The following is a 19,677-nucleotide window of genomic DNA, read 5'->3' on the forward strand; positions in this document are numbered from 1 at the left end:
AGTGTATAAAACAACTTAATAAATATAAAAGACTGCTCTAGCAAAGCCCTGGATAAGATTTGAGCTCAAGAGTGAAGCTCAAAACTGACTACTAGGCATTTACTAACCTCTGAATTCCTGGACTTCGAACAGGAAGCTAAACAGGTAAGTTCTTTCAACAGAATCCTGACTGGAGATGGTGTTCATTTCCCAGGACTGAGCAAACAAAGGATTGAAACTGTCCGTGAACTTTAGAGGGCTTGACCGACTTGTAGATGCTGACATTTGCCAATGCCACTCTGTGCCTAACATTGAAGCATTCAGCAATGCCATGGAGTGCCTCAATACAGGAATTTACAATCCCTGTTGAAGAAGCTAAGGCTTAGTGTGTTTAAACTGCCAACTTGGTGATGGAGCTTCTGCTACACAATCTCAATTCCAATAAACTATCAACAGGTGACAGACTGACACTGTAATTACAGCTTTTCAGAAAGGAAGCACTGCATAATAAATGCTCAAAGTATGACACGACTTGGAAATGGACCTTTGCAGAGGTAGTGAAGTTAAAATGAGATCATTAGTCCAGGCAGTAATCCAATATGACTGGTGTCCTGATTAAGAGGGAAATTTCTAAATACAGTATTTGTATTTGAAAATTTCATACAATAGATTTTGATCACATCCACTGTAACTGATCTCAGATCCACTTCCTACCTCCCTGCCCCCTCCCAACTTCATGTCCTCTTTATTTTAAATAACCCATGGAGTCCAATTTGTGCTGCCCATATATTCACGGGTGTGGCCCATTCACTGGAGCATGGTTGACCTACCAGAAGCCACATTCTTTTTTTTTTTTTTTCCTCTTCCTCAGATCCTTAGTCCTATCATGTGGTCAGAAGTCACAACTGTCAATAGCTCCTCAATTAGAAAGAGGAAATTTTAACACAGAATCAGACATGTCAAAAGGAAAGTGATCATGTAAAGATAGAAGATTAACATCTCCAGAAGCCAAGGAGCTCCAAAGATTGACAATTAAACACCAGAAGCCGAGAAAAGGTTCCTATTGGTTTCAGAAGGAATATGGTTCTGCTAACATGGTGTGTACCTTTTGGCATCCTTAGGAATCTAGTCCAGTATTCATTGTGGCTTGATCTCAAAATTAGATAATAAATGGCATTGCACAAGGCCTCTGCCACAGCATCCAGTTACCTCTAGTGCTAAGTCATTTCCCACTGTGCAATAACTCAGGTATGTAGATTATGATCCTCACCAACTAGGCAATTGGGCAATATTTTAAATTGTGCATTATCAATCATGATGATGGCCATCGCTTAGCACTGTAGAAGTGTCTTCCTAAAAAACAAGATGGCCACAGTAACAAGCAATATCCCTAGTTGCTTAAGGGGTCCTCATTTGGAAATACATACTTTTGGTCACATAGATAGTATCAATTTGTATATGATATTTTCAATTTATTCTTTGAGAATTTCACATATGTATACAATGATGTATTTTGATAATATCCCCCTCTCTCTCCTATCTCTGATAACCTTTATTTAACCTTCTGTCTCTAGGAATATACCTATTCTAGGTACTTTATGTAAGTGGAATCACATTTGTCCCTTTCTATCTGGTTTATTTTACTTAAAAAGTCACATTCCAGCTTCATCCATGTTGCAGTATGTATCTGACTTTCCTTCCTTTTAAGGCTGAATAAAATTGTTATATGTACATAACACATTTTTAAATTCATTCTTCTGTTGAAAGAAGAATGAATCATTTCTGTATTTGGCCCTTGTAAACAGTGCTTCTATAAACATTAGAGAACAAGTTCAAAAAATATATACATCAGCTGAATGACACATGCCAATTTCAGAATAAACTTACGCAGAGGGGAAACATGATTCTTATGACGGGAGAAAATGCAGTAAGTGACAATGATGAGCTTGAAAACCTTTAAGGTGGGTCCAACACCAAAACTATAGGTGGTTTGCAGCTCCACACACTTCCTGAATGAACATTTTATGTGTCCCAATTTGTACGAGCTACTGAAGTGACAGCCTCCTTATTATCTTTCTTAGAGTGACTACTGTCCTTTTCACAGTGACGTCAAACAAATCTTATTCCTTTCTGAAATGAATCAAAGACTTTTTTCATGGAGCAATCTGTCTTTCCACATGGGCAAAGCTGCAATTTTCTTTTAGTAATAGTTTATCTTATTATCTGTAGCTTTGCTGAAAAATAAGAAGAAATGACAACCTTTCCTTATAGCATTGGGTTTCACATGTTTGCTCACTACTCCGCCTTATTCTGGTCCAGGTCTCTATGTCTTTTCAATTTTCAGATTTTCTATGGCATTGCTATGTCCTAATAATTTGAAATTTTACAAATGAATAAAATGGGAATAGCTTTGGTTTTACTAAATACAGATAGGTTCTTACTTCCATTAATAACACACTCCTAGAAAGATGTATTAATATCTAATGCACAAAAAGTAACACATAGAACTATGTGTTACAGGAAAAGCTTCTGTCCCCATAAAAGGTAAAAGTTGGCAGCAGGAAGGTGAATCCCATACTGAAAATCTCTGCATCTGTTTACCCTGTTTTCAAGTCATCGCACTATCTTGACATGCCGAGGGGATCCCTGAAGAAAATTGCATGCAGGAATAGAAATTAAAGTGAAGCAACAGAATTAAAATCTAGTGAACTTACACAGTTAAAGTCATAGAAAGTTTAACCTCAAGACCATGATGTCCAGAACAAAAGGCCATCCATAGTAGCCTCTGTCTAACTCTCTTTGCCCTTCCTTTCCCTCTTCTTATATCTGACCAACTTGCTATTTGTAGACAAACCATGCTGTGCCACAGTGCTGAGCCTCAGTATATGCCACTCTCTCTTATTCCAGTGTTCCCCACCCTGTTCTGTCAGTCAGCATCTCCTTACAAGGTTTACCCCAAGCATCTACTCCTCTGTTAAAGCTTCCCTTGCTTTTGTCAGTTGAAATTGACCACTTCCTCCTTTGTAACTTTATGAGGCTATGAACAACTTATGACATAAAATCTATTAATTATTTTTGTAGAACTCCCCATATACACACCATTGCAAACCACTTATAGTCGAGATGTACAGCTTGGAATATAGTGAGTGCTCAGTAATGCAGGGATAAAGAGGGAAAACTAGAATATTTGAAATATATTATTGATTTTAAAAGTCTTGTGCATGTGTTTAGCATAAGGAAAAGAGTAGCAATGAATGGTACTAGGATAGTTTAATCATCTAGTCTATTCTACTTTTAGCACCAGTGGAGAAATAGAGTCTTAGAGAAGTGATTAATCCAGTCATACAGCACTTGGTGCTAGGGAAATAAGTAAGTGTCCTGAGCTGGCTTCCTAATCCTGTGTTCATTAACTTCATTATACAATTCTGAATACTCTGTGTGACTCCAATGTGGAAAGCACATCAAGATGACTTGTAAATCAAAATATCCCAAAGAGGTGTGCATGTTGTTTGATTTGTTAGTGGCTCCCATGAGGTAAACATATTTTTTTCATTGTATTTCCTTGATTTCATTTGCAAAACATAGTTAAAGCAAGTGATGCTGTGACTGGAAAATGGTGAGACCTGTTTGGCTTCCACGGCATTAGCCAGTTTTTCTGGCCTTGTTCTTAGCCTGGCCCAGAGGCTTCAGCTTAGGAAAGCAAGAAGGTAAGCTGCCTGGGGCAGTGAGAGAAGGGATGCAGCAATTGGCATTCTGCACACAAAAGCAAAAGAGCATCAGGACAAAGTGATTTCAGTAAGCTGCCACTTCCGTCCTGCCAAAGGTACCTGAGGTCCTTTTGAAAATGAAATAGAAACACGATAGATTTAGTGATTTAGTGAGTGTCTTCCCTTGTCACTGGCTGCAGAATGTTAGTAAATTTCATTTCTTATTGAATATAAATATGCTCTTGGAAGAAAAGGAATGCTAATTTGAAAATTATATTTAGGAATATCAGATTATAGCACAAATGGAATATATGAAAATCAAATCCCATTTTATACTGTGTCTTCTGAAATTCCTCTTTCCTAATAAAGCTAATTTCAAATTGGCATCTATTTTTTCTCTGTGTGCTTACTACGTGGCAGGAAGATGAAGTTTTTTATTTATGTTTTGGGGAAGCTGTCTGACAAGTGTTGATTATTGCTAAGTAGCTAAACATACTTAAATTGTGGAAGAATTAGAAGATCCATCTGCCCCTTGTCATGGGGGCCCAAGTCTTCCCAGTTATAGACTGTAATGGCTTAGTGTTAATTGTCGGCTTTACAGAATCAAGAATCTGGGTTTGCCTGTGGGGAATTATCTTGATTAGGTGGACTGAGGTAGGAAGATCCTCCCACTGTGGGTGGCACTATTCCCTTAGTTTGGGACCCAGATTTTATAAAAAGGAGAAAGCTATTCAGAACAAGCTTTCCTCACTTTTTGCTTTTCAATTGAGGATGCAGTGTAATCAACTCCCTCAAATCCTGCCCCGTGACTTCCATGTCACAATGAACTATAGCCTGAAACTGTGAGCCAAAATCTATCCTTTCTCTCATAAGTTGCTTTGGACAAAGTATTTTATCACAGCAACAGAAAAGAAACTAAGACACAGACCAAGGTTTACCATCAAGTGACTTGGTGTTGGTTCCTGGTCAGTGGGAACAGGAGGAACAGTATTTTGAGGATCTTCATCTACTGAAAGCATTTGAGTAATTTTCTTTCCTCAACCACAGCCCTACAATCATGACTTCACTATAGCCAGGAGAGCATGATGCTTAGAGAGGAAGGTCAAAAGACAACATATTTACAATCTTACAGTCATAGATGCCTTTTCTTGGTGGCACAGTTTCTCAATCAAGACTCAATTAGACAGAAAAATGGATGGCTTAAGAATGTATAATGTTAAATGAGGTCACCCAATCTCAGACAGTAGAAAACCATGTTTTCCCTCATATGCAAAGACCATTGTAATACAGAGTATAAGGCACAGAGGAATGCTACATAGTGATGGTCTAATTAGGAGTTCTTTAATAATTATCTATCGGTGGAGAGGGGGCTATTGCCCAAAAGAACTCTTGACCCCTAGGAGAAGCAGAGTTTATAAAGCTTAAAACCACAATTACATCATGCCAGGGCAAAGCCACCAACTATGGATATATCAGATCACCATAATTACACCAGACCAGGGGTAGGTCAGTTAACAGAGGTTATCAGTTAACAAAAAATTCCTAAGTTTTGGGTAGGAAAAACAAGTTCCTCAGAGTTGCAGAAACAATGGGCTCCAGGGAGGTGCTGGTAAAGGAGGTGCTACCTGACCAGTTGTAAGTTCACCAGTATTGTGGAAACAGCATACTCCCTGAAACCGCCTGCCTGAAATGTTCTGGCTGGCTGGCTGCAGTGGGAATGGCTGGGCAGAAACACAGAGTAAAGTAAAAGTCAGCTAGAATAAAGTGGAGTCAGTTTTGCCATTTCACTACAAGTCATTATAATGCCTATAATGTACATATATAAACAAATGCATGTGTGGATATAATATTTAGAACTGAGAATAAGAAAGGGTAATTTAAAAAGAAAAGGAGCATAGGTTTTTGTCTTTCTCATGGCAGATGTGTGTATACAACTTTCTGCATATTGAAATAGCAGAAATCATTTCTGTCCAGTAACTATTAGCCCTTTCAGACAGTGATTGTGAGCTGAGCTTCCTTTTTGATTCTACTGACCAATAGTGGGAATTGGACATGACTGGACACTGATTTGTTGTACATGTTGAATGAGATGATGCCATTATTGTTCTGGTACCTATCTTTTATTTTGCTATAAATTTTCTAGTAAAAAAATTTTAAAGACTGTTAATGAGATAATTGAGAGGATAAAGAAAGACACCATTGTTGGTCATGGTGGCACACACCTGTAATCCCAGAATTTGGGAATCTGAGGCAGGAGGATCATAAATTTGAGACAAAAAAAAAACAGTGGAGGGGGAGACAGAGAGAGAGACAGAGACAGAGAGAGACAGAGACAGAAAGACAGAGACAGAGAGAGACAGAGACAGAGAGATACAGAGACAGAGAGAAAGAGAGAGAGAAAGAGAGAGAGAGAGAGAGAGAGAGAGAGAGAGAGAGAGAGAAAGCTTTTCATCCAGTGCTGATGATGCAGAGATTGGATTACCTATTGGGAGTCCAATTAACATTTTCCCCAAATTCATTTTTTTTTTGTCTTTTTGAGATAGGGTCTCCCTGTAGTCCCAGCTGACCTGAACTCACTATGTAGACCAGTCTGACCTTGAACTCACAAAGATCTGCCTGCCTCTGCCTCCCAAGTGCTGGGATTAAAGGCATGTGCCACCACGCCCAGCTCCAAATTTACTTTTTTATTCAACAAGTCCATACTGACCATCTACACTGGACCTGGACCTGTGTTAGGTGCTTGCGATGCAACGCCCCCATGGCAGTGACAGATTCATATAAACCCCGGGCAAAATAAATGAGATTATTTGCTTTTCAAGTGCTATAGAACAAAGAGAGAAGGAGCTGAGATAAATATCAAGAGGAAGTACCTCCCTTAGATAAAATATTCAAGGGACAATTCTATTTTTAAAAAAGTGGTAAGCTCGATCACGATCATCTGGTAGCAGTGATTGCCAGATAAGCTGCCTAACAACTAGAGTTCAAGCTCCAGAGCCCACATAAAACTGGAAGAAGAGAAGCAGTTCTATAAAGCTGCCCTCTGACGTCCACAAGTGCACCATGACACTCCCATACCAACACACACACACACACACACACACACACACACACACACACACGCAACAATGAAGTTTTTAAATGGTCTCATTTAAGTTGATGCTTAAAGAGTTGTAGCAGGTAATTCTGAGGGCAGAGGAAGGGCATTTTGGACATAAGAACCACAAGGGGACTGTTAAACTCACAAGAATCTATGCCAATGAACATAAGTACTACCTCCACTCCTCCCACTTTAGGTCTCAGCATGCAGCAATATGTGAAGATGAAGGGAAAACACTAGTGGAAAACACTAATATGAAATCAAGAGGAGATCAAAGACTAAATCCTGTCCCTTAGGCAGCCTAGACCAACCAGTTAATATTTACCCTGGTCCCACGGGTGTGACCAACCTGAAAGCGAACTGTGGAATTTCCTGAGACAGAGCAGGATGCAGAGACTGCTTCCCAATGGTTAGAGTCATGGGAAGAGCAGTATTAAAATTGCCTGTTTGACAGTTCTCTGTAGGCATCCACCCTTCAGACAGTTCTCTGTAGGCATCCACCCTATAGGAAGAGGGATGATGGTGAGAACAAGGACAGAGTTTGCTCACTTTTGTGAGTCAAGCCACAAATCAGTCATTCAGTGTATTTCCCAAATATAATCCATTTTTAAGAGATACAGTAACATATTCTGTGTTCAGAGATGTGAGAAAAAAACTGTACTTAGTAGGATTCTGAGGAAGAGGCAGAGGTGACTTGTTAGAGAGCTCTCTCCATGGAGATCCAAGATGCCCTGTCCCAGGAGGTACAGGGATGAGTACAGATCCTCATTAGAAATTACTAGTCTTAGGCCAGCTATGCAGACAGGTTCTCCCTTATCCCAAGTCCACAATCTTGGAGTAGCCTGTGAGATAACAGTTTCATATAATCATTTACAAATGTGAAGGTTCAAAGTGCGTCTGTGACTTACCCAAGCCTCACAATCCATGAGGGACAAAACTGGAATTCTCACCCACTCCTCACAGACATCCAAACTCTCACACCTCTAAATATGGATTTCTAACACTAGGGAGTCCTGTCTAGGAGAACTTCTTATGTGATTCCCTCCCCATAAACATGAAGGAAAACAGGGTTTATGCAAACCAGTTTTGGCTTTAATCTCTGTGCTGGAAGCCTGAAGCTTCCATGGGGGGCAGAGGGAGGCTTGATGCTGAGGACTCTGATGTCACCTCTTCTTTTGCCTTCCATGCAGTGCTCCCGAAACTGCAGTGGGGGCTTCAAGATTCGTGAGATTCAGTGTGTGGACAGCAGGGACCAGCACCGGAGCCTGAGGCCATTTCACTGCCAATTCCTGGCTGGCATTCCTCCCCCACTGAGCATGACCTGTAACTTGGAGCCCTGTGAAGAATGGCAGGTGGAGCCCTGGAGCCAGGTATGGAACCCAGAAGGGATATGCACCACCACACAGAGGTTGAGTCTGGTAGATTATCAATCTCCATGTTACCATGTGGGTGTAGAAGTAGAGGAAGACTTCACTTGCATCATGCCAATGATTGGGCTTCATTTAGTGACCCCACACTATCAGGGAAGCTGAGCAAGTCAAAAACGTTCAGGAACTGAAAGAACTCCATTGAGAAAATGATGCAGCATGGTTTCAACTATGACAATGCAGTGTTTTGTTACAACCGGGTCTCACAATAAAAATATTGGATAATTGGGAACCTTGCTGGGGAAATGAACACAATGAAATGACTTGAAATAATACGACTTTGATGAGAGCTATTTATACCAACCTCACTGTCTAAGTCTTCTGTCAGTCTGGAAATAATGGTCACATCCTTTCCACACACTGTAATTTTATATCCATCTCTCAGTTAAATATCGAAATCATTGTTTGCATAAATAAAAAGAAGGATGTGTATGTGTCTCTCTTCTGAGGATCCTTGGTCTACGAGTTTATGGAGCATGAAAACAAGGTTACTAATTGTTCTCTGGTAAAGTTTGTTGATCCCATTTTCCAATAGATACACACATCAATAGCTAAACATCAATAGGAAAGATCCCCAACTATATCCATTCATAGTGGAAAGATAACACAACATAGTGTCTCCATGGAGTAGTTATTTTATCTGTAATACCTGGTTTAATTCTCACAATGATGTAGGTGACAGGTCTTTTTATAGATTATAGATTTGCATTTTATAGATAAAGAAATTAAGATGGAGTATTAATTCAAACATCAGGCAGACTCTAATGCCTGTATCTATTCTACTGTACAACTTAGCCCAATAGGCCGAGAGCAAAGAGGGAATTGAGGAGAAAGACTGAATCAGTAACTATTTCAGGAGTACTGAGGGAGAAAGATTGAGAAATATACTTAAGGTTACATAACTAGAAAACAAATGATGGAGTATTAATTCAAACATCAGGCAGACTCTAATGCCTGTATCTACTCTACTGTACAACTTAGCCCAATAGGCCGAGAGCAAAGAGGGAATTGAGGAGAAAGACTGAATCAGTAACTATTTCAGGAGTACCGAGGGAGGAAACAGAGATACAGCGTTAATGTAGAAAGTCCTCTGGACTGTCTCACTTCCCAGTGGGTCAGCAAAGCATGTTGCTTCATCTCTGTTGCTTCAGCACTATGTGGTGTCTTGGGCGAGGGACAGTTTGAACAGTGTGACACTGTTCTCACTTTTCATTCCTTTCCCTGCTCATTTCTGAAGTGTACAGAGTGTCTGTTGCTCCCATGATTGGCCTCAAAATTCCCTGCATATACTGAGCTTGGTCTGGACCTGTTTAGGTAAAGCTTCCAAATCCTGGAAAGTTTGCAGATGAGTTGAGATTGCCTGGTAAGGGAAATGGCATTTTCAGATTTTCAAAGATGAGCAGTCAGATATTTCTGGTTATGAAAAAGTTCTATTTTTGTATTTACTCAGTAACTTCTAGAAACTCAACATCAACCTGTTCTCTGAAGGCCTCTTGGCACCAATTTTTCTAAATTCCTCTGTTCTGAACAAACCACCAAGTGAGAAGACTTCTCTTTGGAAAAACAGTGGGGATGGGAAATGTAAGGGTCAGTTGTTTACCTGGACCTGTTGAGGGGCTGGATAACTTTAGGTGTTCTGACTGTTTCATCATCATTATGCTCTATCTAATGGCCTGCCATCCTGGGAATATCCTGCACCCATTTGGTAAGTGTTAGCCATCCAAGATTAACTGAAAGGATGATGATGCATTTTAGCTGTGGCAATATTTCTATATCAGCAGTAGTCAAATATTAGAGTGCTTTAAAATCATCTGGAGGGTTTGTCAACATGTGATGGTGGTTCAGTCCCCAGAAGGTCCAATGAAAGGAGCTCAGGTGGGAAATCTGTATTTCTAGTAAGTACTAAGGAGGTGCTAACATTGTTGGTCTGAAAACCATATTGAGAACCATTGGTTATAATAATTTTTTTTGCCAGTTTTCCCTTTTACTTGGTCACGTAGCCCTGAATCCATATGCACATAGTCCACAGGAATTCAAAGCATGGACCACAAACCATATTGAGAACCATCGGTTATAATTTTTTTTGCCAGTTTTCCCTTTTACTTGGTCACATAGCCCTGAATCCATATGCACATAGTCCACAGGAATTCAAAGCATGGACCACTTCTACTTTGCTCTTCACATGGAGTTACAAACAGATTGAGTAAACGGGAAAAAATCCAAGTTTATTCTCAAAGCTGGAGTATTCTGAAGGCAACATATTGGTTCTTTTATTGAGTACATATGGCTAGTTGTATATAATCTCCTCATTTTCAATGATATTACCATACATGTAGTGGCTCCTATAATGGATTCAACATTAACAAGACAGCTGTAACTTGTTGGTTATCATTATAACCATGTCAATGCCAAATGTTTTGGGGGTGTTTTCATTGTATTTGCATTACTTTTCAAGATTAGTACTGGATTATTTAAGTTCCTCTTAGAAACATCATGAAAAGGATATCCTATAAAATTATTCTGGTAGACAAAAACCTAACATATTTTACAAATGTATTCCTTTAGGAATCTATTTCACAGTCTTGAGGTTTTTGTTTTGGCTTTTGTTGTTGTTTCTATTGTTGTTTTTGAGTATTACAATCCATACAATTAGAATACTGAGCAAATCCATCAATTTTATTATCCTTAATACAAAAGCATTAAACTCTAAAGCTTTTTACAGGGAGAGAGAGGAAGAGAATCGTGTTTTAATAGTAGGTAAGCTGAGTATGTTTTCTCCTTTCAGGGTGCCAGAGTTAATTATAATTTTAGAAAATTTTATATTCTTGTTACTAAAAACTTGTGCCTGAAAGCAAAACAGGTTAACATCTGACTTGTAGATAACCTAACATCCATTCTCAAATAACCACTTCTTTGCATTTTTAACCAAAATTCTTTCTTTTTGACACATTATTTGGCAACATTTGGTGTCTTTTGATTTTTTTCCCTTCCTTTTATCCTCAGCCACCTCCTTTCTCTTTAAGTTTTGTTTCACTGTTGTTAATTTCAACAACTAAAGGGTCCTTTTAAAGAACCTATAAAAATACTCCCGGTTCTAGTACAGATACTAATTTCTCTAATATACAGCCAAGATGATAGTAAAATATTTGTCCTTATCATTGAATAATAATCTGATTTTTACTTAATCTTACTCTAATATTGTGTGTTAGTGTTCTAGGTCCTGTGGAGGAGGTATTCAGGAAAGAGGGGTATCTTGTCCAGGAGGCTTCTGTGACTGGACAAAAAGACCCCCATCAACTGCTCCCTGCAACAGGCACCTTTGCTGTCACTGGGCCACTGGGAACTGGGACCTGGTAAGAGTTGGTTGTAGATGCTTTGTTATACCTAAGCTTTAATTCTGTTTCTATTTTTATTTTTAAATTGTGTATAGGCATGCATGTATGTGTGTGAGGAATGAGCCACCTGATAGAGATGCTGGGAACCGAATTTGTGTCCTCTGGAAGAGCAGGAAGTGCTCTTAACTGCTGAGCCATCTCTCCAGCCCATCTACCATAGCTTTAATATCCATTTTCTTTTGGCTATAAAGTACTTACACTCATCACAGATGTTCAGGACCCTTAGCTGACATGTAACATGTTCCATGTGCTTCCGTTCCATTGCTCTTCTTCCATCGGATACTTCCAGGCCTGCTGAAAGTTGCCCCATAGCCCCATAGGTGTCATGAGTCAACGTTTATTATCTTGAGTTCAGAAGAGAAAGGATCAAATATCAAAAATATTCCAGAGTGAAAAAGCCAGAGGAAAGGTTATTTGGGGCCCCAAGTTCTTGGTTTCAATGTCTTTTCTTAGACCCAAACAGAGTCACTTATATCCTGAAGCTGTAGATTTAGTCTGGCTTCATGAATTTAGGTCTTTAGTTTGCCCACAGAGCAGTTTTCCAGATGGATAGCCTATATGATGGAGAAGTAAAAAAATAATTAAACTGTAAATGAGAGAAAGATTATCTTATCAAAGTTTATTTGTTGCATAAATAACATTGTATCAGTGATGATGGGAAGAAAGTGGAAAATTCCCCACAGACAAATCCTGCCATTATTCTGACTTGTCTTATCTAAGTTCTCTGGGAAATGGAGTGTTAGAACAAAATCTAAAATGATTAGAAAATACAACATCAGGGAGGCAGAGATGACAGAGAAGGCGGAAAAGAAAGATAATCAAATGTGTAGTGCATTTCTACATTTGTTGTTTTTCCTAAGTAACCATCACTTTGATGCTAGAATAACTGACTGTTGGCTGAGAAGGGGAGGTCTCCTAAAAGAAATATGATGATTGCCTCTTGTGGCCGTTTATCTAGGAATAGGAAAAAGAGATTATCTACTGGCCTGGCTCCTTTTAGGTAACAAGCCTCCCCTTGGAGGGTCAACATCCCTGTACTTCTGGGCTATATGTACATTGTGGGCACATAATAGGTCCTATCAGGCCTCCTGACTCATTGGCAACAAGAAAGTCAAAAGCCAGGAAATAAGATGTGTGCAGTGTGGGCATGAGAGCAGGTAATTGGGTTGTGCTACCTAAGGTTGTGCTACCTTAGATGGGACAAATAATTGGGAGCTGAAAGACTGAAGGAGCCAAGAGAATCTGATACTAACTCTCCAACTATTAACATTTTAAAACACAGCCCTTTTCTCTCTTTTTTGTAAAATTTATTGAATTTTTGTTTATTTCACATAGAACATCTTAATCATCTTTATACCTCATTGGGTTGTGCTACCTAAGGTTGTGCTACCTTAGATGGGACAAATAATTGAGAGCTGAAAGACTGAAGGAGCCAAGAGAATCTGATACTAACTCTCCAACTATTAACATTTTAAAACACAGCCCTTTTCTCTCTTTTTTGTAAAATTTATTGAATTTTTGTTTATTTCACATAGAACATCTTAATCATCTTTATACCTCCTTCCCCACTGGCACCCTCCCATAACAATCCCCCCACACTAGATTTCATGAATTCTGTAATTTTATTAAAGCCTATCGAGTCGTTAGTGTCCCCAGACATCCTTCAGTGCTTGTGCATCCACTGAGGTCTAGACAGCCTATCTAGAGTCCCTCCCTTTAAGAAGATCACATTTGTGTTAAAGCCTATCGAGTCAAGTTAGTGTCCCCAGACATCCTTCAGTGCTAGTGCATCCACTGAGGTCTAGTCAGCCTATCTAGAGTCCCTCCCTTTAAGAAGATCAGCTCTTCCTCACCCAGCAGCAATCAGCTGCCAATAGTTCTTCAGCTAAGATAGGGGCCTGCTGCCCATTTCCACCGTTCTATGCTGGGTTTTTATCTACCTGAGTTTGCATGGGTCTTGTATATATGGCACCATTGATGTTAGGTTCAAAGCATAGAGATTAAGAGTCTTCAGAGTGTTGGTCCTTGGACAGGACTTGTATACTAAACTTCACCCACCCAGGCTCAGGGACCATTTCGGAAGAGGGAGCGGAAAGATTATAAGAACCAAGAGAGGAAGTGCATTACCATATGGAAATAGAATCTTACAGGCTCCTAGGACCTTGCTCATATGAACAGAGCCCTTTTCTACGTGAGTATATTTTGATGGTTGTAACTATAGCACATGCAAGTACAGCATTATACCCAACCCAATAGCCCCATATGTTTTTAGGTTTCTCTATTCTTAGTGACTGTCGGTGCTCACAGCTGCATAGTCAAACATGCACAGCCACCATCAGTTCGAATGCTGTTTTGAATTGGAAGTCATGCACAATAGGAATGAACACAGTAAGACTGAATCTAATGCCATGTTTCCTTAGTTTCATAGAAGCATAGGAAGGATTGTATCAGACATAGCCTCATCTCTTCAGTAAGATGCTCTCCAAGGACATCATTTCATTTGCTTCCAAACTGGTACAAGATTTGCATGGTTGGAAAGAAATTATAACCATGGTGTAAAAATAGCACCTTCATACTCAGCCTCTGTTTCCTGTCCTTCCTATTTTAAACTGTTTTGGCCACACATATACGAAACCATGTGCTAATTCACAGGCCTGTGTATAGGGCAAGCCTGCACATCTGGAATTTTCTAGTAGATAAGGCAACTTTCCACATTTACCTTAACTCTGTAGTTTCCTAGGAATCCGTACCTGAAGATCATTTCCTTCTGAAATAAAATGAACTAACCCTAATATTTACCCTTCATTCACAATTATATTCCATTAAGTTAATAAACCCAAACTTACACAGCTATTGTCCCCTTGTTAAAGAGTCTGTCTAGGGGCACCCACTGAATAGTTATCTAATTAATATTCACTGCCCCAAGTAAGGTTTGAATGCCATGAATGTTATGGTCTAGCCATAAACTTCAAATGCTAATTTTTAATATAGAAACAGCTGAGGTATCAGAGGTAGAAGTGACTTTCTTCACCCATCCAGGCCTAGGCCAGAGGTAGAAGTGGCCTTCTTCACCATAGGCCATGCTCACTCTTGGCAGGCATTGGTCCCAGCTGCCTGGATATGTTTCACTATTAGGCTCTGTAACAATATAAGCATCAAATTACATGTACCCATTGAAAAAAAATTGATACAGTGTGAATGATCATGAAAATGCTGCAAGTCTCAGGTCTTTAGGGAAGGAGAGGATTCTTAAAGCTACAAAAGAAGACTGCAGTGTAGTTGTCAGTTCCCTGAGGGAGCTAGAAGTCACAATCTCTAACATTTGGGAAGTGGGCGTGATAGGAGCTTCCTTGGAAGGGCCGTGCATCAACAGTGGATAACTGTGCACAGCACAGAACAGGAGGATAGGGAGTGACTAACACCTACAGAGCCAGACTTTGGAATTACGTCTGGCTTCTGCTGTCACTGAGTAAAACATACATACTTAACCTCTATCCCCCAGTCACCAAGTAAGGAGAAGGTATAAAACACCAAAGATGACACAGACTCACAAAGGGAACAGGAGACAACACCAGAGAGAAGGGTCAACTAAACTGGAATCTGAAAACAGATGGCCATTCAAAGGGCCAAACATGCCCCAGAAAACTGAAAGTCTACCACAAGGATGCTCCCAGTAATCAGACTCAAAGGGAGGTTTGAGTTTAAAGGGCTGGTTAAAAGTTGTTTGGGGCTTAACATGTATGGGAATACATGAGGTCCAGTGGGGGGAATGGATGGAGGAGGGGGTATAAATTTGATTAAGAACTGTTGTATGAAATTACAAAAGATCTCATGCCTCATTCTGGACTATAATCTGCAATCAAAAAAAAAAACTTTTTAAAGTTGTTTGTAGGACAAATTGGAGATTTAAATCTTTTCCTGTGTAGTAACCACAGCCTGATGAGGTAATGGAAGAGAGCCTAAAAACTAGGCATAGCTGGTAGAGCAAAGGCTCATCTCTTGAATAACTAAGTGGAAATAGCCTCAATAATTAATGTGATGCCCCTTCACCCCTTCTTCCTTCTCTGACTTCTACAGAGGCAAAGGAATGAGTTAGCCTCTAGGAAAACAACCAGCCTTTTCAATTTCTTCCAGATCCCCCTAAATAGCTAATTTCAAGTACTGCCCCCTGTGGAGCCTCCAGACTATCTCATGCCACATTCTGGACTATGGGCAGATAGCTGAGTTTCACCAAATGTGTGACAAGCCCTACAACCCCACACACCTATGCACTAATGGCAAAATAGAAAAACAAAACAAAACAAAACAAAAAAAACCTTAGGAAGTAGACACCTTGCAAGAAATAGATGAACCCCTCCAAAAAAAAAAAAAAAAAAAAAAAAAAAAAAAAACAAATATTAAGAGGCAGACCCACGGTGTAAGAAAAAGAAACTGTGGGAGAGAAACATTCGTGAATAGAAAGAAGCCCTCCAAATGTTGTTTGCTTAGTGTCGTTTTGCTTTTGGGTTCTTTTGGTTGGTTAGTTGGGGGGGAGGATTTTTGTTGGTTGACAGTTTGACTTACATAATGAATTTTAGTCATTTTCACACCTCCCTATTTCCTTCTCTCATCCCTCTCCCTCTCCCACTGGAACTTTCTCAACAACTTACCCTCCTAGTCCATGTCTTCTTTTTGTGGGTTGCCCAACCCCCAACTCATGCTTAGACAAGAAACTGTAATTAAACTCAGTATTTTGGCATTTTGTTTGTTTGTTTGTTTGTTTGTTTGTTTGAAGCAGGGTCTTGCATTTTAAAAATATTTTATCATTTTTATTTTATGTGTAAGAGTGTATTGCCTGCATGTATGTAAGTACACCCGTGTCAATACCACAGAGGTCAGAAGAAGGCTTTGGATTCCCCTGGAACTGGAGTTAAGGATGGTTCGAGGCAGCCATGTGGGTGCTGGGAATCAAACCTGGATCCTCTGCAAGAGCAATCAGTGCTCTTAACCACTGAGCCATCTCTCCAGCCCCAGGTTCTTGCTTTGTAGCCCAGGCTGGCCTTTATCTTACCATCCTTCTGCCCCTGCCTCTCTGAGAGTTGGGACTACACGCATGAACCATGACGCATGGCCAGAAAGTTTTTTTAAGAATAAAACTACAAAATTAAATAGATTAATAGCATAGTTTGGGGATATTTATCAAGAAAACAAAATGAAACTAAACAGATAAAGATAAGAGAAACAGAATATCAGTTTATATAACACCAGAATATTAAGGTTTCAGAAAGAAAGAATGGAGAAAATTAAAATGAGAAAACCAAATATGAAGGGCATGTATCTCTATAGCAAAAGCTGCAAATGTCACAATTAAAAGACAAAGCTTGGGACTGGAAAGACAGCTCAGTGGTTAAGAGCATTGACTGCTCTGACCAAAGATCTGGATTCAATTCCTATCACCCACATGACAGCTAACAACTGTCCATAACTCCAGTTCCAGGGGATCCAATGTCTTCTGACTTCCTCCAGCATTGCATGACACAGGGGCATGTACACACATGCAGGCAATACACTCATACACATAAATTTTTTAAAAAATTAAAAAGACCAAAATGTAGAGAATAAGAGACTGTGGAGAACATGTCCCTAGATAGGAATTCTGTATTAAACTTCTACCACTCAGAGCTCAGAGACCATGGCAGAAGAGGGAGCTGAAAGACTGTAAAAGCCAGGGGTGGTCGATGACCACAAAGAAACACAGTTTTCCAGGTGGCTAGAATTGTGCTCATATGAATTTACAGCAATAGTGATAGTATACACAAGAACCGTGAAAACTCAAACCAGACAAAAACCCAGAATGGAAGTAGGAAAATGACCAAGCAGCCCCAACCTTAGCTGAGGAACTATTGGCAACTGATCACTGCTGGTCAAGGGAGAGTTTGTCTTCTTTAAGAGAGTGACCAGGCTCCATTGGATGAATTCACACCAAGGGACATCTGGGGACACAAACTTGACTCGATAGGCCTTAACATATATGACAGAATGCAGGAAATCTGGTGGGAGTCCATTGGCCAGGTGCAGATAGAGGAGGGGTTCTATATATGATTAAGATATAGTGTATGAAATGCACAAAAATTCAACAAATATATATTGTAAATATATAGTTAGAGAATATGACATGAAAGTGAAAGAGAGCATAGATGGGAGAAGTTTCTAAATAAGATTAATATGTAAAGATGTAGTACATGAAATATATAAGAATTCAGTAAAAAAGAAAAAAAGAATATGTCCTGTGTGACTAAAACATGGCCTGTCACATATTACTGGTAAGTAAAAGAAAATTATTCAATAAGCCTGTTAGCACTCATTTATAAAACATCAAATGGGTTCTCTTCTATTGCTCCATTTAATTTGGTAGTGTTAGCAATAACAGAATCGTCTCTTTTATAGCTTCTTACAAAACATATATTTGATGAACTTGGGAATTAATTTTTCCGAAAAAGCTTTTATGGACAGACTTTCAAAGACTAAAATGAGACCTGTGTATCTCAAGATGTACGCAGCTTAGTAAGTTAGAAGTCTTTGCTAGGATATAACCAGGCTTAGCTCCATCCCTGTTTGGAGTGCTCAGTTCCACACAAGGATTCTAGATCTGAGCCTTAAGAGATATATACCTTCTCATGGAAGCCCCAAAGTCATACATTACCACAATTAACAGAACTCAGTTCAGTAACCATGCTTCCTACTTAATCCCCCGATTAAACACTACACAGATTCATGCATCTTAATCACAGCTTATTATCACTGGCTAATGAATTCATGGGCAGTGATTGCCTTTCCTTATTAATATTCTTATATTAGAATTAGCTCCTCTCTCCTAATTTGTCTTGACCAAAATGACCTGCATGATTTCAGTACCCCAGTCTAGCCTTTGTCTCTCTCTATGTCTTAAAAGCAACCAATCAAGAAAATAAATCGCTTGGGGCTGAAGAAATGGCTCAGCAGGTAAGAGCTCTGCTCTTGCAGAGGACCTGGGTTTGAATCCCAGCACCTACATGGCAGCTAACAAATGTTTGTAACTCTAGTTCCAAGGGATCCAATGCCCTCTTCTGATCACTGTGAGCACTACCCGACAGGGGTGTACTTACATACATGCAGGCAATACACTCATACACATATAATAAAAATAATAAACAAAATGTTTTTAAGAAAGAAAATAAGTCACTTTGTTTTTATGCAACAATCTTAATTTACAGAGAACGGGGCAGGGTGGGGGTGGAATGAATGATCTAGGATGACAAGCAGTGAACAAGAAATCCCAGATCTCCTAAACGCTAGTCCAGGACTCTCTCAGATTCCGGCTTGATTATTTTCCATCATTCTTATTTCTGTCCCCTGTTTCAGACTTTTATTGATTCAGAATAAATTGGTTGGGTAGTTATTTTTTTTTGTTTCTTGCCCATACCCCTGGAGAATTTGAGGTAAATTGACTGATTAAAATTACCTTCCAATTTAGTCACAGAAAACTCTGACTTTTTAATGCAAACATGAGACTCCATGCTGAGCACTATGCTTCAGGTTTTCTATATAGTAAAATAAAATAGAGCAGTAGACATTGGGAAAATGGAATGCTTCTCAACTTATCTATGGTCTGGGAAGTGTCTGTGAGAAATAGTGTTGGTAGCAGTATTCTGAGCTGGATAATGAGCCATATCCCAGTCTGAAAATTCTCTTATCTAGTGTTCTGGGTCTCCAATAATATTCCAAATGGCAAATGGAGTGTTTTGAGCTTGGTTTTTCCAGAATTTTCTCTGCAGCAATCTTTTTGAGTCAATCAATCTGTAGATATTTGTTGAATTTCATACTGATTACTTTTGGGGGGAAAAGGAACTTTTTTTCTGTGCTGGGAAGTTTTGCTCATGTGAAAAAGGTAAGTCTATCTGGGAATCCCTTTGGCCACCTTGGCCAACAACTCAAAAGAAGGTATTGCCTGTCTGGCATTGTTGCTTCTTAAGTAGCCTTTAGCTATACATATGGACTCTTATGAAATGAACAGCAGACCCCAATCTTATCCAAAGGAATATTGACAACTGATT

At 39.4% G+C, this 19,677-nt stretch overlaps 1 protein-coding gene across 1 annotated transcript in view; it reads left to right on the forward strand.

The window, feature by feature from the left end:
- Adamts12 (ADAM metallopeptidase with thrombospondin type 1 motif 12) overlaps positions 1 to 19,677 on the forward strand; it is a 419,706-nt gene that overhangs the window by 382,908 nt on the left and 17,121 nt on the right. The window contains exons 21-22 of the mRNA XM_008835445.3: positions 7,974 to 8,153; positions 11,420 to 11,563. Of these exons, the coding sequence (XP_008833667.1) occupies positions 7,974 to 8,153; positions 11,420 to 11,563 (324 nt within the window). The remainder of the gene's footprint in view (positions 1 to 7,973; positions 8,154 to 11,419; positions 11,564 to 19,677) is intronic.

This window comes from Nannospalax galili, unplaced genomic scaffold (genome assembly GCF_000622305.1).
Source record: "Nannospalax galili isolate Female #2095 unplaced genomic scaffold, S.galili_v1.0 scaffold150, whole genome shotgun sequence".
Classification (NCBI taxonomy): Eukaryota; Metazoa; Chordata; class Mammalia; order Rodentia; family Spalacidae; genus Nannospalax; species Nannospalax galili.